Source organism: Vulpes lagopus, chromosome 22, assembly GCF_018345385.1.
Source record: "Vulpes lagopus strain Blue_001 chromosome 22, ASM1834538v1, whole genome shotgun sequence".
In the NCBI taxonomy this organism is placed as follows: domain Eukaryota; kingdom Metazoa; phylum Chordata; class Mammalia; order Carnivora; family Canidae; genus Vulpes; species Vulpes lagopus.
Window position 1 is genome coordinate 30,947,027 of NC_054845.1, and position 27,498 is coordinate 30,974,524.

Consider the following 27,498-nt stretch of genomic DNA (forward strand, 5'->3'; position numbering starts at 1 on the left):
GGGCCCCACACGCTCTGGTGAGCAGGGGAGCACTGGGAGGCTCCCTCACCAGGGCCTCCATTTAGTACAAGGACAAGAAAACAGGAGTTGGAGGTGTGTTTCCTGATTGATGCTGGCAGCGTCCGGCCCGCTGATCTCAGTTACCCCTCCTGCCTCTACATCTACACTCAGTACAGCTGCCAGGTGGTCGATGGGAGAGAAAGCTCTCAGGTAAGGTCTATTTCTCAGGCAACTTCACAACCAGCCTCCTTGGTGTGCCACTTTTGGGATTTGCCTGCTTCCTAACATCTTATCCACCTTTTTAAACACACTGAATTTCATTTTCTTTTATATACATATATATTTTATTTTTTTAAGGTTTATTTATTTATTTATTTGAGGGGGTGGGTACGAGGAGGGGGACAGGGGGAGGAGCAGAAAGGGAGGGAGAGAGAATCTCAAGCAGGCTCCTCACTGATCTCAGGATCCTGAGATCATGACTTGAACTGAAATCCAGAGACACTCAACCAACTGCACCACCTGGGTGCCCCACTGTGATCTCCAAAGTGCATTAGACTTCGTGTAGTGGGGAGAGAGGGCAAGTTTTAAGCCTGTACGTTCGTTGCTAAACTAGTACTTAAGGTAAAAAAAAAAAAAATCCCAGGGATTCCATCCATCTGCTGATAGGAGTTAAACATTTCTCAAAGTCACACTGTATCCTTCAGGTCTCCCAGAACCTTCTGATGCCATTTCAGGAAGGGAACTGGCCAGACCGGCTTGGGGGTGCGGAGGGCAGCCTCTCTGCTCCTGATTGAGTTTGAAACTAGAGGCGGATCCTTGGGCTGCATCTGGTTTCTGACCTCTGCACTATTGCGTTCCTGGGTTGTGGGTGCTGGTCTGTGCGCAGGGAGCCACAGCAACGCCTCCAGCCCCAGCACCAGCTGGAAGCACCGCACCCCCACCCCCCAGCTGTGTCCACCTCACCAGATGTCCCCTCGGGAGGGGTGGGCAGGCCCCTGGAGAACAGCCTGGCTTCCCAGCCCTTGAACAAACATCATCTTTATCAAGGCTTATCTATCTATCTATCTATCTATCTATCTATCTATCTATCTATCTATCATCTATCTATATTTTATTTACTTACTCATGAGAGACATAGAGAGAAAGGCAGAGCCACAGGTAGAGAGAGAAGCAGGCTCCCTGTGGGGAACCCGATGTGGGACTCGATCCCAGGACCCCGGGGTCATGACCTGAGCCAAAGGGAGACGCTTCACCGCTGAGCCACCCAGGCGTCCCAAGTCATTATTTTTTAATGCTGGTTTTATGATCATGTGTTTAGCCAACTGAGACTTAAAGATTCTTTGCCAAGATAATTAAAGCCATTAGCTTGAAGCTCTTGGTGTTACAGAGAGCCCTGCCCTGGTGTAGCCGGCACTCAAGTGGCAGAGGCCCTGGTGCTTCGAGAGACTTCCACCAACCTTGTCTTTATGTTTGTGGCTCAGAGACATTACTCAAACTTTCCAAGGTCACAACACCAGTGGAAGTAAAGGCTCCAAGTTCAGAGCCCTCTGAAAATTTTGGACGAGAGCCGTAGGCACCACGGGTTGTGGTTCTGAAATATGCTTCTCAGAAGAAAGAGGTGGAGACAATGAAGACTCATTTGAACAGGAATGATTCCAAGAAAATGCACTTTTAACACATGTTTTTGTCTTTCTAAAAAGTTTTCATTTTGCCATACTTCTGGAAGAAAATGTTATCCATGACACTTGTTAAAGAATGTTGATGTGGATTTTATTCAGGAAACTGCCACCTGCTGTGGGCTTTGCACTGGGAGGAGGGCTGAGTTATGAGCACCCCAGGAAGAGTGGGGGCGCATGACCGGTGCTGGTAGATGGGAGCACCAAGGCTGGGCCATTCCTACTGGACCAGCCCAACAGCATTCTTGCTGAAGCCAGCCAGGGTGCCAGGATCTAGGTGGAGGGACACACAGCTGGACAGCCCCAGGTCGGGCCTCTGGGGTTAGAGGAGCCCACCGGGGAGTGTCTCCATAGCAGCTGGGCCGAGCATCTCATCATCAGAGGTGCAGACGTCCCCAGAACGCTGTTTGTTTCCCATCTGTGGTCTGCAGATCATGACCCAGGGCCCGAGACTTTACAGTGTTGTTTGGAATATCTCTGCTGCAGAGCTAACTACGTTCTCTGGTGAGAACCATGTGGATCTAAAGTCTCCCCACTCTCCCTGTGCGTACTTGGTCATCCCACCTGGTTTTTACAAGCAGGCAGAAAGGGCAAGATCACACCAGCTACCTGCTAATGTCTTTTAAAAGTCTGGTTTTTTCCGTAACCAAGCAAACAATGAGTTAACCAGGTATTGTTAACCTGGTCAGAAAGGAGAAGGGAGGGTAGCCCTGGTGGCCCAGCGGTTTAGCACCTGCCTTCAGCCCAGGGCGTGATCCTGGAGACCCGGGATCGAATCCCACGTCGGGCTCCCGGTGCATGGAGCCTGCTTCTCCCTCTGCCTAAGTCTCTGCCTCTCTCTCTCTATCATAAATAAATAAAAAAAAAACTGTCCCTCCCGCCTCCTCTAAAAAAACTCATTTTGATTGCCTCCACATACCTCATTGCATAGTATTTCAAAACTCAGCTTCATTGTTTAGCTGCTGACGGTAGTTAGACAAGTTATTTGGCCTTACACAGGCCAAACCTTGGTTTCCTTATCCAGGAAATATGCAGGTCCGCCCACGAGCATCTGAGGCTGTGCCAGACCCATGTGAAGTCTGCATGTACCATTTCCAGAAAGCACCTGCCAGGGCACCTCACGCCTAGGATGTCTTGTTGTTGGGACTGTAGGAGGGAGGGGGCAGGTGCTGGCCTGACACGCAGGGGCCCCACTGGGGAGGAGAGTCCAGTGGGTCCTGCATCTCCCCCAGACGTCTCAGTTCCACCTGGTTATTTATTGCCAGTTATACCTGTAACGACTGACTCCATCGCTGTGTTTTTAAGATGGGAGAACACAAAGGTGCAACCCTTGAATACCTAAGCTCTAGCTGAGGAACTTTTGGCCTGTGTGAATGAGCACCCTGTCGCTGGGTATCTCTGAGCCTCAGCGTCTTACTTCTAAGGCGGCTCAGTGGGCAGGACAGAGGAGGTGACCCGCGAGGCCCGCAGGCTGGGCAGCAGGTTGTGCTTCCTGCAGATTCCGCCTGGAGCCAGCGGCGCCCAGCAGAGACGAGCTGAGCTCCGAGGGGAACAGGGGACCGCTCACGTGAACCTTCCTCCTCGCAAGCTGAGGGTACATGAGAGTTCACGGTACTTTATTTTGAAAGGGCTTTTAGAACTTCTTGTCTTATCCCCAAACCGCCCGAGAGCCAGGGGAGTCTGTGGTTACCGGCAACAGCCACAGGGGAAGGAAAATCAAGACACACGCCTGTGTCTCGGGGTCTCGGTTTTAATTCGGTTCAATGAAGGTTTTGAGGGCCCGTCGGGCAGGAGGGGGGGGGGGGGGGGGGGGGGGGGGGGGTGGAGCGTGGCCAAGCACCCCTCGGGCTGGAAGCCCCCGAGCCCCCGCGGCACCCCTGCGCCTCCCGCGCCCCCTGTCCCCGCCGCCCCGCGGCCCCCTGAGCCTCCCGCGCGCCCCCCCCCCGCCGCCTCCCGCGCCCCCCCCCCCGTCCCCGCCCCCGGCCGCCTCCCGCGCCCCCCCCGTCCCCGCCCCCCCCGCGCCCCCCCCGCGCTCCCCACCGCCCCCCTGCGCCTCCCGCGCCCCCCCGTCCCCGCACCCCCCGCCGCCTCCCGCGCCCCCCCGTCCCCGCCCCCCCCCGCGCCCCCCCGCGCCCCCCCACCGCCCCCCTGCGCCTCCCGCGCCCCCCCGTCCCCGCCCCCCCCCGCCGCCTCCCGCGCCCCCCCGTCCCCGCCCCCCCGCGCCCCCCCGCGCTCCCCACCGCCCCCCTGCGCCTCCCGCGCCCCCCCCCGTCCCCGCACCCCCCCGCCGCCTCCCGCGCCCCCCCGTCCCCGCCCCCCGCGCTCCCCGCGGCCCCCCTGCGCCTCCCGCGCCCCCCCCGTCCCCGCACCCCCCGCCGCCTCCCGCGCCCCCCCGTCCCCGCCCCCCCGCGCCCCCCCTGCGCTCCCCACCGCCCCCCTGCGCCTCCCGCGCCCCCCCCCGTCCCCGCACCCCCCGCCGCCTCCCGCGCCCCCCCGGCCCCGCCCCCCCCGCGCCCCCCACCGCCCCCCTGCGCCTCCCGCGCCCCCCCCCCCGTCCCCGCACCCCCCGCCGCCTCCCGCGCCGCCCCTGTCCCCGCCCCCCCGCGCCGCCCCGGCGCCCCCTGCGCTCCCCACCGCCCCCCTGCGCCTCCCGCGCCCCCGCACCCCCCCGCGCTCGCCCTGCGCCCCCCCTGCGCCCCCCGCAGACACTCGCTGGTCGCGGAGCTACACCGGCACGGCCTGGGCGCGGGGGAGGAGAGGCCAACCGGACCCCCTGGCCCCTCGTGCAGGTCACGTCTTGGCCTGAAGACACAGGAAATAACCAGTAAAATAAGCTCATAAAAATACAAAGTGTCCAGCAGGAAAGAAAGAAGAAGCTGGGGGGGGCTCAGGGGCGAGGGCCCTGCGGCTGGCAGCGCCCCCGGGCCTCGGAGCACCTGCGGCCGCTCGGGGGGGCCGGTCCCGCGGGGCAGGGGGAAGCCCGGAGGCTGCGTCCCCGCCGCGTGTCCCGTTGGGGGGGGCCTGGAGCAGCAGAGCCCGGGGAGACCGCGCCCCTTCCCCCCCGGGGCTAGCGCCGACCTACGCGGCGGCGGCGCCCGTCCTGGCCCGGCCCTCGGTCCTCCCGTGTCCGCGGTCGCCGGGGCCGGCGGGGCCGCTCTAGACCCGCCCTAGACCCGCCCTAGACCCGCCGGGAGCCCCCCCCCGCCCCGGCTGCCCGAGCCTGCGGCGGGGACCCGGGCGCGCGGACTGCGGGGCTGGCGCGGAAGGGGCCGGGCGCTGAGTCACCGCGGCCGCGGGCGCATCCAGGGCCCGTGGGGTCCCCGCCCCGGCAGCCTCAGGCCCGGGACCCGCGCCCCCCCCGCCCGTGGTTCCGCCCGCCCCCCCCGCCCGTGGTTCCGCCCGACCGCGCTAGGCCCCGCCCCACGGAGCTGCGCATGTGCGGCCGCCTCTGCGGCCCGGTCGGACGGCGCCGGGCGGTGAGTGCAGGGGGCGGGGCCGCGGGGGGCGCGGGGGGCGCGGGGGGCGCGGGGCGAGGGGCAGGGGGCGGGGCAGCGGCGGGGGCACGGGGGGCAGCGGTGTCCCCCCCGCCCCGGCCTGCGCTGCCCTCCCTGGCGGCGCTGGGTGACCGCGCGGCCGGAGCCGGGCCCTGGACTGCACCGGGAGGCGAGGGCGGGGGCGGGGGCCGCGCAGGGCGGGGGGGGCCGTGCGGGGAGCGCCCACCCCCTCCACCCCGTGACCCCCGCCCCCACCCCGGACCTCAGCCTCGACCCGGACCCCCCCTCCACCCCGACCCCCCCACCCGGACCCCCCCTTGCTCCCCCTACACCCCGACCCCCCTCCACCCGGACCTCCCTTGCTCCCCCTCCACCCCGACCCCCCCCACCCGGACCCCCCCTTGCTCCCCCTACACCCCGACCCCCCCCCTCCACCCGGACCCCCCTTGCTCTCCCTCCACCCCGACCCCCCTCCACCCGGACCCCCCTTGCTCCCCCTCCACCCCGACCCCCCTCCACCCGGACCTCCCTTGCTCCCCCTACACCCCGACCCCCCCTCCACCCGGACCCCCCTTGCTCCCCCTCCACCCCGACCTCCCTCCACCCGGACCCCCCTTGCTCCCCCTCCACCCCGACCCCCCCCCACCCGGACCCCCCCTTGCTCCCCCTACACCCCGACCCCCCCCCTCCACCCGGACCCCCCTTGCTCTCTCTCCACCCCGACCCCCCTCCACCCGGACCCCCCTTGCTCCCCCTCCACCTCGACCCCCCCTCCAGCCGGATCCCCCTTGCTCCCCCTACACCCCGACCCCCCCTCCACCCGGACCCCCCTTGCTCTCCCTCCACCCCGACCCCCCTCCACCCGGACCCCCCTTGCTCCCCCTCCACCTCGACCCCCCCTCCAGCCGGATCCCCCTTGCTCCCCCTACACCCCGACCCCCCTCCACCCGGACCCCCCCTTGTCCCCCTCCACCCTGAGCCCCCCCAGCCGTGAGCCCTCCCGCAGCACCTCCTCACCCTGGAAGCTGGCGCTGAGCAGGACTGGGGGCTCTGGGGCCTGCGGGGAGCTCTCTGTGACAAAGGCAGGGAAACCAAGTGCAGCTGGAGGCTGCTGCATTGAATGGGGTCCCTGGGAGGGACAGGCCCCGTCCCTGTGCCGAAGGATGGATGCACCTGGGACCCGGAGGCCTGTATTGCAGAGAGAAGCAGGTGTGCGGCAGCTCCTGTACACCTGATCCCACATCATGGGAAAAAATAAGAGTTTATATTTGATGAAACAATTGAACCCAAACTAGTAATGCTTCCTAGAGCTGCCTCGGGGGACTGGGAAATTGGGGGTTTTATTTTTATACTTTTGTTCCTGTTCACATTTCTTAAACTTTGTTCCTTGAGTCTGTATTTCTTTTTGACTTTGGAACAAGTGTTTCTGCACACTGCCAAAGTGGAATTCTCAAAATGCTACAAACCTTGTTCTCACACAAATGGGGAACACACCAGGTTACTTTGATCCTCAGGAGGGTCGCCCCCGCGGGGTGACAAAGTCCACAGAACGCGAGCGAACGCAAGGAACAGGAGATGAGCTTTGGGGGGTCCTGCGGGGCACTGGTGAACACGGCGCCTCCAAACCTCAGCCTCCCAGCTCCTTACCAGGGTCGTGGCCAAGACTCGAGGTTCAGTAAGTGACAGCCTCTCTCCCACAGGTGACCGTCGGGCGGCTCTTAAACAGTAATCCAGCATGACAAGAAAAGTGTGCAACCTTTCTTCATCTTGTTGACTCTTTTCCAAATTTTAGGTCAGTTACGGTCGTCAAACACAGAAATACTGCTATCTGTAGTAATTTAGCACTCCAGGAATTCAGTGGGTGTCACATGGAGCTCAAAGGGTGGCCACAGAGTCCCGTCCCTGGAGACAGGGCCACCAGGTCACACTGCAGCCCTGAAACTGACACTCATTAAATTTGTAGCGCATCAGCCTACACCACCAAATGGTAGAAAAGGAAGAAAGACAAAGTTTGTAGATAGCTTTTTCTCAAGGAAATTAAGGTCTGCACCATCAGGGTTGGGGCTCTGGGCGCCCCCAGGAGCCAGTCCCTCCTGGCCACAGCCCCACTGAGATGCAGTGCTGGAGGGCCTGGGCTTGGAAGCCATCCATCTGGCCAGAGGGGCTGAGTGCGAGCGCCCCCCGCCCCGCCCCCAGGGAGCAGTGATTTCCCACTGTGACTGCCGTGGACTTGAGGCCATATGAAGAGGCCCTCTGGTCTGAGAGGTGGGCATGCAGTGGAATAGCCATGACCCTGGTGTCCCCTCTGCCGTGTATGGGGGAAGGGATGTGGTCAGGCTGACGGGCCAGTGGAAGTCTGTCCTGCCCTGTCTGTCTTTCCACAGTAGGGCCTGGCTGAGTTTATGGGTGTGGGCGGGACTGCAGCTGTACTGCCATCGTGACTCTGTGGAAGGGGCAGGACCTCCGCAGGGCTCCAGGGAAGGCTGACTTGCTGCCCCACCCGGGTCCCTGTAGGTTCCTGCCACCCGAGGCCTGGCCTGCTTCCCTTGGCGGGCCATCTCGCTGGAGCATCCCCGACTGGGAGGTGCCGAGTGGTCTCCCCAGACCCCGACACGCCCACAGTGATGGGAGAGGCCAGGCCAGCACAGGCTTGCTGCCCCACACGGTGCGGGCAGCTGTGTGGGAGGAGCAGGTGAGGTGGGGTTTGAACAAGCGTCAGGACCCGAAGGGGAGCAGAGGGGGGCTGTGAGGGAGTGGTTTCTGTTTCTTTCCCTGGCACCCTCTTTCTCAGCTTTGGCTCTCCTGTTGGTTTCAGCATCTGACCCTAACCTGTCTGTAGTTTCTTTTTTAGATCTGAAAGTACCTTCAAAAAGGTTGTAGAAGGCTCCCAGAACTTTGCTGTGGTGTACTTTAAAGGACCGAGGATTTTCCTGCATTTCCAGGCTCTTGCAGCCAGTTCCCTGTCACCCATGGGAAGGGCTCAGGGTGCCGCCCAGGCCTGCCTCACCTGCCGTAACGGGGGCCTCCCCACTGATCCCTTGCCGCAGCGTGCCTCACTGTTAGGGACTCCGGCGTGTGGTTCAGAAACGGGGCCTGTGCTCCAGAGTCTCCTCAGGTGCTCAGGGGCCCACATGGTGGGCGAGCAGCTTCCTCCCCCCAGGACGGTGCTCTCTCAGTGCTCCAGGTCCTTGGTGCTCCTCTCAACTCTGGAGGCACATTCTGTCTGGGAGCGTCAGGACCGCACTTGTCCCTGTGCTCTTGGTGGGGAGCAGGGACGTCAGAGGAGGGGCAGTAGGAAAGAGGGACTCGCGGGGGCCTGCTTTCAGGGTTTCTGTCCAGCAGGATAATCTGGTTGTTTTAAATGGATCTGGCTCTCCTATAAAACCGCTAAGGCCTGCGGCAAGATCCACATGTTCTTTCAGTCATGCTAGCTTGGTTTGGAGGAAGGAAGACACCAAACCATTGCACTTCAGAGTCACTGGTTTTTATAATCAAATGGGGACCAGAGATCATGCCAGCTGGGTGGCTCTGCACCTGCCTTTGGGCTCCTGGCCATCACTCCAGGGTCAGGAAGGCAGAGCCTGCAGGTTGCCCCTGTCCTGGAATTTTCTAGAGGTAGGGAGGAAGCACCAGGGACCTGAGGTCCGATGTCCTGCTGAGGTGCCAGTCCCTCCCGAAGCAAGCGGACTGCTTCGAAACATGATACAGAATGACCCAGCTGAACGTGCCTGGCACGTGACAAGGTGTTTGGATTAGTAACCACTATCCTACTGTCCTGCATTTGTGTGTACTTTTTATTCTTCTCAGGAACTGGAGAAAACCAGGATGGTTAAGTAACTTGTTTTCTTAGTTCCTCAGTAGTGGAACCAGGATCAGAACCCAGTGCTCTTGCTCCTTGGGCCCTGGCACCCTGGAGCCCCTCCGTCCTGACCTGGACCTCCCTAAACAGCACCTGTCCTGGCTGTCTCCAGTGGGAGAGCCTGAGTCCTGCAGTCCTGGGGACCCTCCCATTTCAAGACAAAGGCACCACAGAAGTTGGGTGACTTGGCTAAGAGCATATTGTGGTGAGCTGAGAACCAGATCCCATGACTGACTTGTGTAAAAGTACAGAAGAAGTTGTAGGAGGAGTCTGCATTTTCACAGAGTTTACAGTTTTGTGCAGTGTGACCGTTTCCACGGTTAGCATTACCTGCTTGGTGGTGAGGCTTTCTTTCTCCTGAACCCTGGAACTCTTTGCCGAAAGCCAGTCTGCACCTGTAGACCTCATAGTCACCACCCTCTGGGGTTAGAAGGTGATTTGCAGCAGAACCAGATTGTTGTGAGTGGTTTTATGAGTTGGTTATGGACACAGGAGCACACACATCAGAGGCTCAGGAAAACAAGGCCATTATACTCCTAGGTCCCAGAGGCGCCAGGCACACCTGGTATAACCCCCGCTGGGCCACCCAGGGGAAGCACCAGATCAGGAGGCAAAAGAAAGGAGGCAGGGGAGGAATTAGGCTGCTACCTTTGTTGGGGTTTCTATAGGAAAAGCAGTCAGGACAGAGTGAACAATTCAGGACAGACTACATGAATAATTTGACTTTGAGTAATAAGGATGGCCCTTAGTTGCCAGGGACCAGGTTGATCAAGGCAAAGGAACAGTGCTCCTGGGTGCAGGGACGGTGGGGCAGGCAGGGTGGAGGGTGTTGCTCCGGGTGCAGGGGCAGATGGGGCAGGCAGGGTGGAGGGGTGTTGCTCCAGGTTCAGGGCGGGGAGAGGGGGGAGGACTTTGCTAGGTCAGCTCCCGGCTCTGCTGTCCCCTAAGAGCAGCTGGCCCTGGGCAGCAGTCTCTGGAGCCAGAAGGGTTCTGGGAGAATCACCACACCTGTGCCCAGGTGCCGAGCTCCCAGGTGTCCCGGTGCCCAGCGCTCTTGCTGGCCCCCTGCCCCCAGGAAGCCTCATCTGTGTGCACGCAGCCTTGGCAGCATCTCCCTGGGCCCGTCAGAGCAGCCCGCTGCCACCGTCATCCCATCCCGTGCACAGCACACACTCGGTCCGGGTGGACGTGTGCAAGGAGTGTGCCCTCGTCCTGTGCCCTGGATCGGATTCCTACAGGAGCCCGCCTACTTCAGAGGCTGTGCTCAGAGAAGTAGGAAGACACGCCCCTCCGTGACCTGCCTTTGGTCACCCGACCCTCGAATGCACGTTCGGTGGTTGGGAGCCCTGGTGTGGGTTTGGAGATGAGCCGTACCGTGTGCACCTTGGCCGGGCGCGGGACTTTAGGTGGGGTGGCGGTCTTGCTGGTCGCTGCAGGCCGCACGCAGGTGCAAGGCTCGTGTGCTGGTGGCCCGGGCCTCCCCTCCAGAGCTGGATGCAGCGCCCACCCCGAGCAGGCGCTCCCGCTCCGGCCCGCTCGTCCCTCCGCAGACGTGGGGCGAGTCCCCACTCCCTGAGGATGCGCTGCGGGCCTTGCAGCCGTGGGGCCATGGGGCGTGCAGGTGGAGGTCAGGCCTGCAGGGCCCTGTTGCACCTGGTCCTGGGCTCCCCTCCTCGTTCCGGGTTCCCTCCCCGAAGTCTGACGCGGGGAGGGTTGGGGGTCCCCACCTGACGAAGGCCGCAGACTGGCGGTCGCCGTTTGACAAACACGTCCAGACTTCCGTAGATGTGACCGTTTGAGCCCCATTGGAGGTGCACGTGGACGCCAGCTCGTGTCTTGAGCATGTGCTGCGCGCAGCCTGGTCCTGGGGTTCGGGGTGGCGGGGCTCCCGGAGCCGCCGTCCGCAATCTGAGCGTTTTGAGACACAAAACTGACAGAGTATTAGAGCCTGAGCCGAGGTCCTTGGCTTTGTCCATGGCGCTTCCTCTGGTGGAGCGGGCGTCGGGGAGAGGCGGGGACCAGGGACGCTGGCTGGGGGGGGGCACAGGGGCACAGGGGAGGACCCTGGGGCACAGGGGTGGGGGCGAGGGGTTTCCCAGGAAGGGAAGGTTCGGTAGGGCTGGAGCGTGGCAGGGGCGGTGTGGGGAATAGCATGGGCCCTGGGGACCTTGTTCCCATCCTGTCCCGCTGACTAGCATAAGCCGCCCGACCGCCACCTCCCAACGCGGAGGGGGGTCGTCTTCAACGTGCTGGCGGTCGGACCTGAAGTTCATGGGTACCCAAGCGTTGTCACCCCTAAGGGGGTAGGAAACGGGTTGTTGTGAAAGGAAATATTTTGTGTTTCTGGGCAATGATAGAATGGGACTTCTGTTTCCACACTGTATGGGTAGAAGTCAACCGAACTTATGTTTTGAGTGTGTCCGTGATGCCTTCCGTGCCCGCAGGCAGCCCCTGGCACTGGGGGACTGGAGTGCGGAGACGGCGCTGATGAGCTCTGCCCACGGCCCGAGGTTTCAGTACGTCGTTCTGTCTTTACGTACGCAGCGTAGGGGATGGTTTTCGTGGTTGGAAGTACAATCTCTGGAAGAGGGTGCAGCCCAGGGCTGGGGGCTCAGCAGGGAGCTGTGGGCAGGGCCCTGCAGGGAGCGGTAAGCCCTGGCGTCTGGGGATGGGCACGCACAGTGGCCTTGCCGTCCTCCGAGCCCGTCCCTGAGGATGGACTTCACGCCGTGAGGCAGGTTAACAGACGGGAACCGGGACCGAGGCTTTCCTGGGGTGTCAGGCCCTGATGGTGACAGGTGACTGTCCTCATGCCGAGCTGTGAACACCTGCCATGTGCCAGGCTTTGTTGCAGCCCCACCGCCGCCGCAGATGGTGGAGGCAAGCTGTGGGACAAAGGGGTGTGGGGGGCCTGTGACGCATGGATGGGCCACAGCACGGCCCTGTGCACGGAGCTTGGCCCTGCAGACCACGGACGACCTGGGCAGTGTTCTCGTCTCGCGATCCAGGGGCTTCGAGAAGCACTTAGAGAGCAGCCCCCGAGCGACATCCGAGTGTGTGTGGCGCCGTGGGCATGTGCACAGTGCGAGTCCCAGGCGGCCCCAGGACGGGGCCTTGTCCTCTCCTGTCCTCTGGGGGCCGGCGAGTGTTTCCTTGCTGTGTCTGTGGGTCTTCAAGCGTGGTGAAGAAGCTTTAAAAACCCTGTTTACAGGGTTGTGTGCTCGCTTCTGCTTCGTCAACGCAGAGTGACCTGTCTGTTCTTTCCCCAGATTGCAGACGGATACATGAAGGTCCGAGGGGCACCTGCACCGCCTCCGCTTCCTTGGACCGGCCGCCGCGTGGGCCCAAAGCCCGGTGTTGGCCCTGGGACGCCGTTAACGTAATAAATTGAGGACAATGACTCCTATGAGTGATGGGGGGACATCAGAAAGCATCTTCGACCTGGACTACACGTCCTGGAAGATCCGCTCCACGCTGGCGGTGGCTGGCTTCGTCTTCTACCTGGGAGTCTTTGTCGTCTGCCACCAGCTCTCGTCCTCCCTGAATGCCACCTACCGCTCTCTGGTGGCCAGAGAGAAGGTCTTCTGGAACCTGGCAGCCACACGCGCCGTCTTCGGCGTTCAGAGCACTGCTGCGGGCCTGTGGGCCTTGCTGGCGGACCCCGTGCTGCACGCCGACAAGGCGCGCGGCCAGCAGAACTGGTGCTGGTTTCACATCGCAACGGCAACCGGATTCTTTTTTTTTGAGAACGTAGCAGTTCACGTGTCCAATGTGCTCTTCCGGACATTTGACTGGTTTTTGGCCATCCACCATCTCTTCGCCTTTCTGGGATTTCTTGGCTCCGTGGTCAACCTCGGAGCCGGCCACTATCTGGCTATGAGCACGCTGCTTCTGGAGGCGAGCACTCCCTTCACCTGCATTTCCTGGATGCTCCTAAAGGTGAGTGTTTCTCACGGGGCGTGGGGGGTCATTTGCAGCGTCTGCACACGTCAGCCCAAGCCGGGGAGCTGTGGAGCCATCCTGTCTTGTGCCTGTACAGCCGCTTTGTTCTGCACACGCTGTACGCTCACCACCCGGTAAACCACAGCACGCAGACTTCTTCAGTTCCATGTTCCGAATTTTAAATCTTATTGGCTTCTAGCTCCACAGCAAAACAAGACTCAGTGGACCTTAGGACTCTGTCAATAGAATTTTATAAGCCCCAGAAAACGTGATTCTGTTTTTCTTTTTTTTTTTTTAAGATTTTAGTTATTTATTCATGAGACACACAGAGAGAGGCAGAGACACAGGGAGAGGGAGAAGCAGGCTCCATGCAGGGAGCCTGAGGTGGGACTAGATCCCGGGTCTCCAGGATCACGCCCTGGGCTGAAGGCGGCGCTAAACCGCTGGGCCACCGGGGCTGCCCGTGATCTACCCTCTTAACCAGTTTTTAAGCATACGTGATGTAACTGTGGACAGCGGGCCCAGTGTTGTCCAGCAGAGCCCTCAAGTGTGTCCCCCATGCTTGGTGGGAACTCCATGCCTGGTGATGAGCACCTCCCGCCGCCCCTGCCTCCAGCCCTGAGCAGCCGCCACTCCACAGCGTTCTGTGAGTTTAATTTAGATCCAGAAGCAGAAGCACGCCGTGTTGGCTTTCTGCAGCTGGCTCGCCCCTCTGAGCTCTGTACCTCAAGGCTCCTGCACATTGCATGCCGCAGAATCTCCTGGGGCTGAGTGGTTTTGCGTGGTGTGCGCACCGCGCTGTGTCTGCTCGTCTGCCGTGGGCACCCAGGTTGCGTGCACATCTTAGCCGCTGTGAAGAGCAAGCGTTGCAGTGAACGTGGGAGGTGCTGACAACTCTTCGAGATCCTGATTTCGGTTATTTTGGAAGAGTGTTCAGAAGTGGGATTACCGGATGATGTGGTAGTTCTGTTTTAGAAAAGAAAACCTCCGTGCTGTTGCGCACAGTGGCTGCCCCATGTCCTCTTCCCACCGGGATCGTGCAAGGGGCACACCGGTCCCTTGGTTGTTGGTTGTAGCCATCATGACAGCCTTGTGGTGGTCTCACGGTGGTTTGGGTTCGCATCTGCTGGGCGATCAGGGACCTCAGACACAGTGGTGAGCCGTCTCCCTGTCTTCTCTGGAAAACTGCTCACGTCCTTGCGCCATGTTTGAATCCGTTTTCTTTCCACTCTCTAGTTGTTCTTTATGTACGTTGGAGAGGCGTCTGTTGCTGGTCACGTGGTCTGCAGGTGCCTTGGCCCCACTGGAGCTTTGCTGTGAAGAAGCTTCTTAGCTTTGCACAGCCCCAATTGTTTATTTTTATCTCTGTTGCCTGTGCTCTTGCTGTCGGAGCAATCATTGCCAAGACGGAAGTTGTGAAGTTTTTTCCCTGTGTTTTCTTCCCGAAGTGTTAGTTTTGGATCTTCTGTGTCAGCCTTCACCTTCTGACTTGACTTTTGTGTCTGGTGTTGGAACATGGTCTGTTTTCGGACCTTTGCACATGGCTGTGTGGTTTCCCAGCACCACCTGTGGGAGGGACTGTCTTTTCCTTGTGGGTTCTTGGCCCCTTGGGCAGGCCAGTTGGGTGTACCTGGTGGGTTTATTTCTGGACTCTGTGTTCTGTTCCATCGGACTCCACGTCAGTCTTCCCCCACGCCATACAGTTTTGAGAAGCTTTGTAATACAGTCTGAAATCAGGAAGTGTGACGCCTGCATGGATTCTTCTTTCTCAAGGTTGAGATGACTGTTTGTGGTCTTTTGTGGTTTCCTTGGGACTTCTTTTAAAAACATCTTCTATCTCTGGTGAAGTTCTCACTTTGCTCATGCACTGTCCTCGTGATCTCCATGGCTGGCATCTTTGTGACCGTTGCGGGTGCATGTCTGTCGGATAAGTCATTTGACTCCATTTCCTTAGGATCTGCCTTTAGAGACTTGCCTTGTTCCTTCACCTGGACCACCTGTGCCCTTGCTGTCCGTGTATCACACAGAGTGGGCACTTCCCGCAGGCCCCCCACACAGTCCTCACGCAGGAGCTGACCCCCTGGCCGGTGTGGCCAGGGGTTCTGGGGTCTCTGCCAGACCTCCCACGGGGAAGAGCAGGCCGTGTGCAGTCTGCTCCCTGGTGTGGAGCTGGCATGGAGGCGGAAGCTACGGGGCCTACCAGCCCAGCCATCACCTCTTCTCCCCACGCAGCTGGACTCTGCAGGACCCATCAGAAGTGCAGGACTGGCAAGACCGAGGCCAGCCCTCTGCAAGGGCAGAATCAGGGTGCTTGTGGGGAGAGAGGGTCCAGCCTCCTGCCCCCCGTCTTCTGACCTCGTGTTGTTTTCTTAGGTTCATGTTTCTGAATAGGGTTGTCTTACTACTGATTAGAGGCATCAGGACCTACCCTCATTTTCTGTGTAATATTTGTATCCTTTTTGTTTTTGAAAGACGTATGTCTTCTAAATACAATCTTGATTCTCATTTTGATATGAAAATGTTTAAGTTAGGCTCCTGAAAATTATATTGTTATATATACATTTCTAAGATTTTATTTATTTGGGCAACCCGGGTGGCTCAGTGGTTTAGCGCCGCTGTCAGCCCAGGGCCTGATCCTGGAGACCCGGGATCAAGTCCCGCATCGGGCTCCCTGCATGGAGCCTGCTTCTTCCTCTGATTTTATTTATTCATGAGAGATACAGAGAGGGAGAGGCAGGCTCCATGCAGGGAACCCAAAGTGGGACTTGATCCTAGGACCCCGGGGTCACGCCCTCAGCCACCCAGGTGCCCCAAGAATTATCTTTTTAGCAGAGAGGTTTTTTTTTTTTTTTTAATAATAAATTTTTTATTGGTGTTCAATTTGCCAACATACAGAATAACACCCAGTAGCAGAGAATTCTTGCCATCTTTTCTGGCATACTGTTCACAGGATATTTTATGTGAAACATGAAATACTGCTTTTTGTTTCATAAATGTCTGATGGAGTCACCACAAAGGGGTCAGGTGACAGGCACTCCTATAATGCTGTGGGAAGCTTCGGGAGAAAATCATGAAGTGGGAAGAATCATCAGTGCCTTTGGGTCAACAGGGTAAACAGTGTGAGAACGTGGGAAGTGGATTACCAGTGTCCATGGGGCTGACTGTCCACCCATAGCAAACATCTGTGGAGCACCTAGAAGGCAGCAGGCATTGGTACCGTCCCCCAGGGCCACCCCTTCCTGGTGCTGCAGGAGGCCTTGTGAGTGTGGGGACAGGTACAGGCTGCCCTGGGCAGCTCGGTGAGTGCTGTGGCTGGCAGGTGAACCAGGGCCAGTGTGCTGGGGAGCTGCCGGCTGCTGCTCAGTTAAGCACCTGGCGAGATCGTGGGGAGTGCGGGGTTTGGAGATGGTGTCAGGTCCTCAGGCAGGAATGATTTGGCAGAAGGTTGGAAATCATTAATGGAGTAGAAGGTCAACCCAGGCAATGTCTAAATGATCATCTCGGCTGCTGGTCCAGGTGTGGGTCATTTTTGATAAGATGCAGAGACTTGGGAGTCGCCTGCATGCTGTGCACCTGCGGGTCCTCCTCATGCCCTTGGCTTTTCAGTTCTCTCCTTGTGGGGGCATCGTCCCCACGAGACGGGCTTCCCGAGGATGGAGAGCAGGGCCTGAGACCTCCCTGTGTTCTCAGGCCATGAGCACAGCTCCAGCGTTGTGTTCAGGTGTGGATGGAAGGCCAACAGAAGGCTGTGTCCACATCCACATGCAGAAGAATGAAACTAGACCACTCTCTTGGATCCAGACACAAAGATAAACTCAAAATGGATGAAAGATCTAAATGTGAGACAAGATTCCATCAAAATCCTAGAGGAGAACACAGGCAACACCCTTTTTGAACTCAGCCAGAGTAACTTCTTGCAAGAAGAAGGCAAAAGAAACAAAAGCAAAAATGAACTGTTGGGACTTCATCCAGATAAGAAGCTTTTGCACAGCAAGGGATACAGTCAACAGAACTCAAAGACAACCTACAGAATGGGAGAAGATATTTGCAAATGACGTATCAGATAAAGGGCTAGTTTCCAAGATCTATGAAGAACTTAGTAAACTCAACACCCAAGAAACAATCCAATCATGAAATGGGCAAAAGACATGAACAGAAATCTCACAGAGGAAGACACAGACATGGCCAACACGCACATGAGGAAATGCTCCGCATCACTGGCCATCAGGGAAATACAAATCAAAACCACAATGAGATCCCACCTCACACTAGTGAGAATGAGGAGAATTAACAAGGCAGGAAACCACAAATGTTGGAGAGGATGTGGAGAAAGGGGAACCCTCCTGCACGGTTGGTGGGAATGTGCACTGGTGCAGCCACTCTGGAAAACTGTGTGGAGGCTCCTCAAAGAGTTAAAAATAGACCTGCCCTACGACCCAGCAATTGCACTGTTGGGGATTTACCCCAAAGATTCAGATGCAATGAAACGTCGGGACACCTGCACCCCAATGTTTCTAGCAGCAACGTCCACAATAGCCAAACAGTGGAAGGAGCCTTGGTGTCCATTGACAGATGATGGATAGAGAAGCTGTGGTCTGTGTATACACTGGAATATTCCTCAGCCATTAGAAACAACAAATACCCACCATTTGCTTCAATGTGGATGGAACTGGAGTATGATGCGGAGTGAAATAAGTCAATCGGAGAAGGACGAACATTATATGTTCTCATTCATTTGGGGAATATAAATAATAGTGAAAGGGAACAGAAGGGAAGGCAGAAGAAATGGGTGGAAATATCGGAAAGGGAGACAGAACATAAAGACTCCTAACTCTGGGGATCCCTGGGTGGCGCAGCGGTTTGGCGCCTGCCTTTGGCCCAGGGCGCGATCCTGGAGACCCGGGATCGAATCCCAATCGGGCTCCCAGTGCATGGAGCCTGCTTCTCCCTCTGCCTGTGTCTCTGCCTCTCTCTCTCTCTTTGACTATCATAAATAAATAAAAATTAAAAAAAAAAAAAAAAAAAAAGACTCCTAACTCTGGGAACCGAACTAGGGGTGGTAGATGGGGAGGAGAGCAGGGGGTGGGGTGAATGGGTGACAGGCACTGAGGGGGGCACTTGATGGGATGAGCACTGGGTGTTATTCTGTATGTTGGCAAATTGAACAATAAAAAATAAATTTATTATTAAAAAAAAAAAGTAGAAGGCTGTGTCCAGCATTCCTGTCCCGACCATCCTTCTTACAGAGGAGCCTGCTCACGCCGTGGTCAACGGGGACCTACAGCAAACTTGCCAGACAGAAGCTGGGGCTGTAATTCACACGTTTGAGAAAATAGATGATTAGTTATCCAGAATTGTTTTTGTTTTGTAGGAATTTCTTTAAAAGAAGAAATGAAAATCTTCCCTGTCTTTTTCCAGTCCGTAGTGGTGATCAGTGTTGTTTTTGTTTTTGTTTAAGATTTTATTCATTTAGGGCAGCCGGGGTAGCTCAGCAGTTTAGCGCCGCCTTCAGCCCAGGGCGTGACCTGGGGGTCCCAGGATAGAGTCCCATGTCGGGCTCCCTGCATGGAGCCTGCTTCTCCCTCTGCTTGTGTCTCTGCCTCTCTGTGTGTCTCTCATGAATGAATGAATGAATGAATGAATGAATGAATAAATACCTTTAAAAAAAAAAAGATTTTATTTAGTCATGAGAGAGACACAGGCAGAGGGAGAAGCAGGCTCCAGGCAGGGAGCCCGATGTGGGACTCGATCCCAGGACCTGGGATCATGCCCTGGGCTGAAGGCAGATACTCAACCGCTGAGCCTTCAGGCACCCCTGGTGATCAGTGTTCCATGGTTTCATGTGTATTTCTCCAGAGTTGTCTGTACCGTCTGAAGCCGGGCATGGCCACCAGCCTCTTTCAGGACGCTCTGCTCTGCGTGGGAGGAGCAGGGCTGGTGGGAGGCCCAGCCTCTGGTCCTCAGCATCCTCAGGAGGAAGGGAGGCTCCAGTGGTGGGTGGGTGCAGGAAAGCAATTGGTTTTGGACTTTTCTGCTGTCCCTACAGCTTGCTGGGTGCTGTTTGTGCAGGATCGGGGGGGGAGGGATGTCCACATGTTCACTTCTTAGTACCGTCAGGATAGTGACTGCACCAAGCCAGTGGACCCTAGCAGCACAACTGGACCCCACGTTAAGGTAGCTTAGGTCAGTTATTCTAGGTGTTTCATTCCTCGTTGTAGTTGACATACTACTAAACGTAAGTAACCACCCTCTATAACATTAAAACCTTTTAAGCTTTTACTAAAGCTTCCAGAGTCCTGCGTAGTTGGGCATCTGGATTCAAGAATCTGCCTGGCCGTCCAGGGCTGACTTGTTGAGATAGTAAAGGATGTAGATCAAGACAGCAGACATCACCATAACTAAGATGGTTTTTCTATGCAAACAGTGGCTCGTTCTTAGCATTCCCTTCATGAATGATTCTGAAATGCTGGTTAGAGTTAATAAATGCGTTGCACAGGACTCAAACCTCTATAGATAAAATTCACCCACGAAAGCCTAGCCCGTAGTGTGAATGAGGTCATGAAGATTTTTGTACACGTGTGCTGTGCAGTGCTAGCCGCCGGGAGCCGGAGCTGCACAAAGCAGCATTGTCACAGACTTTGTTCCTGTCCCTGCTTAGGGCACTCGTGATGACGGTGCCCGGGTTATGCCAAAGAACGCTCAGTTCTCCAGCTCTGAGCTTTCTGAACTCAACATCTTTATTATATGAGTTCACATTCATGATAGGAACATTAATATTTTAGCAGTGAGGGAATGACGGAGAAGAGCCCTTTGTTCTGTGAATTTTGGAGAATGGCAACATGGGACGCAGTCCGTGCCGCTAAACATGAAGGAGAGGTGATGGAGAGGTGGCCTCCAGGTGTCCTTGGCTACCATGGAGGACACACTTTGTTCCCCAGGAGCAATCTGACATTGGAAATGTCAGACTTCCACGTTTCTGTGCTTGAGAAATGTGTGCTTGTGGCCCTACTTGTACAATCCCACGGAAGATACCCGCTGTCATGAGTAGTAATCAAGCACTCTGCCAGCTGCAGGCGGGGACTTGGGAGGAAACACGGATGATGGACCAAGCTCTGGAGGTGGAAGTCTGTACTGGCATATGTATGTGTTGTTCCCTTGGGAAACAGAGTGTGGCCGAGTCCAGAGGAGCTTGCACAGGGGAGCATAGCCCATGCAGCTGGGATCGGGTGTCCCCACCTGCGTGTGTCCAGGCTCCACCTGGTGCTGCCAGTGTGTGTCCAGGGAGGGCACACAGCATGCATGGCCAAAGCCAAATGCTGCCCATTGCCACCTCTGGACCTGGTGATGGGGCCACTTGGCAGGGACCACCCTGTTTCTCAGCAGATTGGGGCAGGCTACAGTGCTGGGACACTTGGTCCCTATTGATAGAGGACTGACTGCAGTTGTAGCTTCTACTCCAGACAGCCAGGAGCCTCTGAGAACTGGAGCCTCACCCTCTGGTTTTACAGACAAGTTAGCAGACGCATTTGGTTTTATCTTCCTGTCACTTTGCCATCAGGATGATGAACACACATTCTCCTGGTCTTAACTTCTCCCCTGTGCATGTCTCAGGCCCCTGTAGTGTGGAGGTGCTACACTTGTTTCAGATTTGTGCCTCCTTGGCTCCCCTCCTGCATGTCGAGGTCCCCGGGAAGCATGTGGCTATGACCCACCTTGAGTGGCACCAGATACAGGCCTGTCGTTCTGTTTGCTCCGGGGTTGGAGCAAACTAAGTGCTTGGTGAGTTTGTGAAAGGCTGCTCGTGTGGTTTGAAGATGGCACATGCTGCACGAGCAGAGCAGCGTCCAGCCCTGGAGACTCCGGTAGGGAGGCTGCCGGCAGAAGGCCTGAGGCCCAGCAGCCGGGAGCGCTGGGTGCCCAGAGGAGGAGAGCCCTGCTGGAGCCTCCACGGGGCTTTCCGTCTGCCCTTCTGTCTCCTGGCCTCACGTCCATGCCGTCCGCGCTCGTTAATCAGCTGCAGCATTTCATGTTTAAACTCTGCCAGAAGTAGATGCTGCTTTGGGGTGTTATTGACGCCGACCTGATCATCAACAGACTAGAAAAAGGCACGCACGGGTGTGTCTGCGCTAAAAGAGGTAGACCATCGGCTGTTTGGTGAGGTTATTTTTGAGCAAGTTCACAGTATTTCAGACAACAAGGAAGTTCCTTGTTTTTCTTAGTTTATTTTTCCGAAATCATCAATTCATAGATTCTCGTTTTCCTTTGTCAGAGCTGTGTGGACACATTTCATGACATGTGAGATTAGGATTCCTTTCCTGTTTTTAACAACACCCTCTCGGGAGTTGGTTTGCTGTGGCCCCTTCAGGGTTCAGCATATGGGACTCAAGCAGAGCTGGTTCCCTTTCCTGAGATCATACTCTCTTGCCTGCTCGCAGAGTTTTCCTTCTGCAAAAGCAAGACCCTGTCCCACCCTGGGAGGGGGCCACCTGCGGCTCGAGCTCCCGAGGAAGATACTTTGTAGCTTGGGTTCAGCAGAGACCAGGTTGCAGAGGCTGGTGTGGGAGGTCTGAGGGGGGCTGGGATGTGGTGGTGCTGGAGGTCCTGGTGCTGGAGTGACCCGGTGCTCACTGTCTGGGGCCCGACCATCCTGGGCCCGACCATCTTGGTGCCAGACGTCCTGGTGCTGGTGAGGTCCCACCTTGGTGTCCAGGATCTGATGAACCACCTTCAAGTTCTCTGTTCAGTGTTGGCTACAACTACTGGAAACTAGTTTTAGTGTAAATTTAGAGTCATTTGAAGGAAAGTCCATTTTTGCCTGTGTCCATGGGCTCCTGGGGAAAAAGTATCACACATCAAAGCAGGAAACCTTAGTCGTGGTCAGCATCTGTCCTCTCAGCAATTCCTGTCCCCGAGCTGCCGGACGGGGAGCCTGATGTGACAGTACGTGGGGGTCAGGGGGACATAGAGAGACTGGAGTGAAATTGGAGGGGAGACGGGACTTTGCTCTTGGGAGAAACAGGAGGAGCCGGTGGGACTGGTGAGGACACCCCCAACTCTGGGCGCCAGTGCTGCCTCAGCGGGCGGTCTCCTGCCCCCATGAAGCCTCAGGGAGAAGAGAGCTGGGCTGTGCTCGGTCAGGTGGATGAAGGCAGTAAGTCTTCCTCAAAGTGAAGAGTGAGTGTTGATGGTCGTGCATTGAGCCTCGTGTGTTCTGTTTGCAGGCTGGCTGGTCCGAGTCTCTGTTCTGGAAGCTGAACCAGTGGCTGATGATCCACATGTTCCACTGCCGCATGGTGCTGACCTACCACATGTGGTGGGTGTGCTTCCGGCACTGGGACGGTCTGGTCAGCAGCCTGTACCTGCCACACCTGGCACTGTTCCTCGTCGGGCTGGGCCTCCTCACGCTCGTCATCAACCCCTACTGGACCCATAAGAAGACGCAGCAGCTTCTCAATCCGGTGGATTGGAACTTCGCACAGCCAGCACCCAGAAGCAGCCGGCCAGCTGGGGCCAACGGTCAGGTGCTACAAAAGAAGGGCCAGTAGCCACCGGGAGCCTGGGACCGCAGAGCGCGGCGGCCTGTGCGCATGGGCTCCTGCAGGCGAGGCCCTGAGTGCTCTGTCCAGGATGGTCTCTAAGTCGGACCAGCCGTGTCCTTCGTGTGAATTTCTAAGTAGCCGCCAAGTGTTTCTCAGGCCTTGGTTTGCCTCCGGGGGCTGGGGGGCGGGTCTTTGCCATCACAAGTCTGCTGTCCACTGTGCTTTGTTCCTGCACGCCTCAGCGTGTGGGGCCCTGAGGAGCACCACAGAGGGGATGCAGGGCAGAAGCCAGGCCACCTGCCCGGGAGGAGGGGAGCGCCCTGTCTGGGATGCTGTGGTGGCCGCCAGCCTGCTCTTTCCCGTCACACGGTCAGCGTGCGGGAGAGCTTGTCCAGTCATGCTGTCCTTCCTCGTGGGGCAGAACTGCCCCAAGCTACAAGGCGGTCCCATCCGTGCCCCCCCTTGGAGTGTCCCGTGTGACGCGTGCAGTGCCGTGTGCAGCAGTGCATCTGGTGGGGGCACATGCAGACAGCTAGGAGGACGCACGGCCCCGGACCAGACCCAGCCCGACCAGAGTGTTCGTGACGGCGAGGCCCGTGGGCTTCATGGGTCAGGGGACCTGTGGGAAAACAAGAGGTGTGTGTTCATACGCTATGGCTCACTTGGCAAAATAAGGTAGAAAAGTTTTGGTGATTGGATTTTTCTGGACCAAAGGACCATTTTTAAAAGACTGAGTCGCTGGTGGGCTTCCTAAGCAGACCCTTGTTCCGTGGCTGGTGTTTCTGTGGGCTTCACGCCCAGGCAGTGGCCGCTTCCCGCGGTGCTCCAAGGGGCTCGGTGGCAGGGCTTGCGGTCCTGGCTTGCTCTGCAGCAGCCCTTGCTGGGTGCCTAATAGGGGTGGGGGGGTGGGGGTGCATCCCGAGGCGGTTGCCTTCGCCACGCCGTGCCTCGTGGAAGTCACAGCCACCTGGCATGTATGCTGGGTGACACAGGCACCCCCTTCCGAGGGCTCGCTGAGGCCTTTCTGCCTTTCCCAGAGACCTGTGTGCGTACAGTCACGTGTTCCAGGGAAGGGAGCACCTCCATGGGTTTCCATCACGCAGCGAGAACAGGCACAGAGTAGGTCTGCAAAGTGCTGCAGTGAGAACCTTAGGGGAGCAGGGGTCATTTCGGCTCACGACCTGTGGGCTGCGGGGGGCGGGGGGGAGACCCACACAGTTTTATTCTAGCCATGATCATGCAATTAAAACTAAAAGTTTATTTTTTATTTAAATCCCCTTTCATGTGTTTGCAAAAAACACGTGTTTATTGGTCACAGAGATGCCTGACTTGTGCTTGTCACAGAACACGGAGCTCTCACAGTGATGTGTCTTCCGTGCTGCTGCTTCGACTTTATTGATCATGCTTAGTTACAGATGTGCAATACCTATTTATTTCCCCGTAAGAAGTCATTTAGATCTCAGCGTGCCGCGTCCCTGCCAGGACTGCTAACAAGAGACCCCGTGGCCTGTAGTCCTCCCCGATCTCGTGGAACAGAGATGGCTGGCATTTCTGATGGGATGGAAATGTAATAAAATAGTTTATATTTATGGACCCAGGAGGATGTCTGTTGTCGTCTCTCTGTACTGTTTGTGTCTGCGAGTCTTCTGTATGTTGGAGATACAGACTGATAATCAGTCTCCGCGTTCAAAATTCAGTTGAAGGTAGATCCTATTTAGCTTGAGTTTTATCTGAACTACACCAGGACCGTGACCCTTACAGGGCTCACCCTTGACGCCCCGCGTCTCTGTGGAGATGTGGCTTTCGTGCAGGGAGAGGGAAGGGCCAGAGAACACATGAGCTCGCCCACCTGCTCCCTAGGGCTCCCAGTGACCCGGGACTTCCCATGATGAGCAGGAGAGCAAGCACCTTTCTGCAGAAAAGGCTTTTTGAACCCTTCTGATCCAGGGCCTAGTGCCTGTCTTCCCGGACACTGGTATCACCCAGATTGGATGGTGCCTCCCGGGCTCTGCTCCCAGCCCTGTCCATCCACATTCCTGTGGCCCCGCAGGCTGGGAGGCTGTGCCGCTCCTCCGTCTCTGCCTGCAGGCCCCAGGGTCCCCTCAGAGCACCCCCCCGTAGCTAAGGACCGTGGCGCTGTGCCGGGGCACGGCTGCTTCCACTCACGTGGGGAGCCCAGGGCTCAGAGGTGGTGACCGGGCTGGGATGGGATGCAGTCCCACATATACGTGGGCTTGTTCCTCTGGCGTCCGAGCTGAGGCTCCTCCAAGTGCAGTCAGCTCAGAATGTAGGAGAAGCCCTGCTGACCCTCGCTGGCTGATCTCGCGACGTCCATACACACAGACGATCGAGTCGGTGAGGGCGAGGTTGGTGTCCATCCGTCCGTGTGTCTGCAGTGCCTGGTGTGGACCAGCTGTCCAGCCGCAGTGAGGGAGGGATGGAGCAGACGGGCCCTGTGTGGCCGTGGGCAGGGTCCCGCTGGAGAGCTGGCGCGCACCTGCTGACGGAGCATCCAGGACAAGGCAGGGCTGAGAGCTGGCCAGGTGCCTGGCAAGGCCGGGGGCCATGGGCGACGTCCTTGGTGGGGAACGGGAGTCACTGCTCAGGTGCAGGAGGGTCCTGTGACAGGGCTGGGGGCATCCGTCAGGGTCCGCGAGCCTTGTCTGCCCGGGAGGCATGGACATGGATGTGTCAGGCCACGTGGTGGTTTGCTGAAACCTTGTAATGTGTCGAAGTGCTGCAAGGCAGCCCGGCTTCCCTGCACTCCTACAGACGGGGGCGGGGGGGGGCTCACTCTCCTCCACGCGGTCCGACCTGGGGGCCACGTGTGAGCACAGACAGGAGCGGGGGTGCCCATCTCCCTCTCCTCCACACGGTGCGACCTGGGGGCCGCGTGTACCTCGGCTCCGTGCAGACCCAGTGGTCGTGTGTAGCCCTTGCTCAGGCTGGCACGGACTCTGCACCAGGAGCAAGTCGTCACAGATGCAGGGGACCCCTCCCTGGCCCCGAGCTTCAGCAGGAAGGACGCACAACCCCTCACCGAGGAGGCAGTGCAGGGGCGAGGGGGGCCGGGCCTTGAGTCAGAGGACTGCCCCTGGGGCCGGGGATCAGAACACCTCAGTCCTCAGGGCTCTTGAACCGTGCCTATGTCCTGCCCACACCCCGCTGCCCGTTCTGAGCCGACTTCCCTTGAGCTGCCGTGACAGGTGGGGGCAGGCGCAGGTTCTGGAAGTTACTGTGCAGCGGCCGCGGCTGCAGGCGCTCGGAGCCCATGCACACCGGCCAGGGCCCACCACTGCCGCCAGACTGATGCCAGGAGTGAGGGTCTCGACCCTCCTGGAGGTAAGGAAACACAAACAATGCCCAAACTGTCTCATGTCATGTCACATGTTTACTAAATTTGCTTTGCTTTAACAGGAGAGCTTACGGATTCAGTAATTCTCTTTTTAAACAACTCTTCCCTTTTGTCAGGAAGTAGAATATCGATGGTGCGTGTCGCCTTGCGTCATCTTGTCTGGAATACAGCGAGGGGAATCCGGGAATCTGGTCTTTCCTCTAATGACTTGGAACACAGAATGTTTGGAATCGACTCCAGGCTATGCAGAGCCTGCCCATCTCCTTTTAGGATGGCCGAGCACCCGCGTGTGCGGGAGGGAACGTCCACACTCCTCCTTCTGGAGATGCCTGGAGCCCAGAGCACGTCCGGGTCACGGTGACAGCGCCCCACGCGACAGGACTCCCCTGGCCTGTGCCCTGGGAGCCCCGCGAGGGCACCCCAGGCCTCCATCACCGCGGCCCCCTGCCCTTCTGCGTCGTGCACCCGTCTGTGTGGCAGTGCCACACCTTCCCCGACACCGGCCTCCCTCCCCCGCCCAGGGCCCACCACACACGGGCCGTGCCAGTGCCGCCGCAGCCTGTGAGGGCAGCCAAGGCTTGATGGAGGCACATGGCCTTCCACTACCCCACGTTCATGCTGCAGCCCCAGAGCAGCGGAAGGAGTCCAAAAATTAGCCCAGAGTTAGAATCCTCAGGTTTTAAATGCCAGCGCCTTCAATCTCCAAATTCCCTGATGACATTTCACACACAAAACGTTAACAGTACCTGGGAGCTTTCTCAGTGGCAGAGATCTATAAAAGGCAAAACCACCGTAGTTAGATGGCCCATTGCAGCCACAGTTTCTTTGGTTTAGATGAGGATAACCCTTAGTTCTTACCTCGGAAATTCCTGAACCTGTTTGGTCCACCCCAGAGATTTTATTTCTCCATGATACAGATGCAGAGTGCAGGATGCGGGGGCACAGAAGCGATCATGTAGGTAGCCAAGTTCAGGGAGTTGGAGGCACACCATGCCAGGGCTCCCCCGTAAACGTCAGGGAGTTGCAGGAGTATCTCAGATCACTTAGTAAAGCTTGGAAAAATAGCTCCCTCAGCAAAAGTGATTTTCTGCGCTTTAATATGGAGGCAGTTACAGGGACTGGTTGGCCATGTCCCTCAATCAGGGCATCTCCTTCCCAGAGGAATACCGGCCTCAGAGCAGATGCCCTTTGCCCCTTTTCTGCCTTCTGTTGACTGGAGCCACGGTCCTGGCTCTACAGGTGCACCTGCCCTCGATGCAAAGGGGACAGGCGAGGACCACAGTCGGCGGGGCACATGGATCACGTGCCAGGTGCAACAGACCACGTGAGCCCCAGAGCCACCATCCCAACAGCAGTTTCCCTCGAGAGACCCTGTGTTCAGCCCACGTGTGTTTCTGGTCCTCTGTCAGGGGCTCAGGGGAAGAGGTGTAATTAGCTCCCAGGGGAACACATTTCCAATGTGAGACTAGACCTTCTCAGAATCATACGTGCTGACGAGAGGGGACACCCCGGGGCCGTGGACCACACCCTCATCCCAAAGCCACGGCCCCAGAGGCTTCAGCGTTTAGCGTGTGTTACTAGTTCGCTTTTGTCTGTTTATAACTTTTTAGTTTGCACTAATTTCAGACTTAGG

The 27,498-nt window shown here is 57.6% G+C and overlaps 1 protein-coding gene across 5 annotated transcripts; it reads left to right on the top strand.

Annotated features, from left to right (window-relative positions):
- Window positions 1-24,108, top strand: CLN8 (CLN8 transmembrane ER and ERGIC protein). Of its 5 annotated transcripts, none has more exons than XM_041737700.1 (3): window positions 1-210; window positions 12,299-12,968; window positions 22,193-24,108. In XM_041737700.1, exons 2-3 carry the CDS (start codon window positions 12,426-12,428, stop codon window positions 22,514-22,516), a joined length of 867 nt encoding a protein of 288 aa, XP_041593634.1. In that variant the 5' UTR covers window positions 1-210; window positions 12,299-12,425; the 3' UTR covers window positions 22,517-24,108. The 5 variants fall into 5 exon arrangements, with proteins under 5 accessions (XP_041593634.1, XP_041593632.1, XP_041593631.1 ...); XM_041737698.1 differs by lacking the exon at window positions 1-210 and adding an exon at window positions 3,159-3,270; XM_041737697.1 differs by lacking the exon at window positions 1-210 and adding an exon at window positions 3,168-3,287.
- The last annotated feature ends 3,390 nt before the right edge of the window (window positions 24,109-27,498 follow it).

Excerpts from the sequence above, each read along its gene's own strand:
- CLN8 (XM_041737700.1), top strand. The coding sequence starts at position 12,426 with ATGACTCCTATGAGTGATGGGGGGACATCAGAAAGCATCTTCGACCTG. Across the intron at positions 12,969-22,192 it reads TTTCCTGGATGCTCCTAAAG|GCTGGCTGGTCCGAGTCTCT; the intron begins GTGAGTGTTTCT and ends TTCTGTTTGCAG.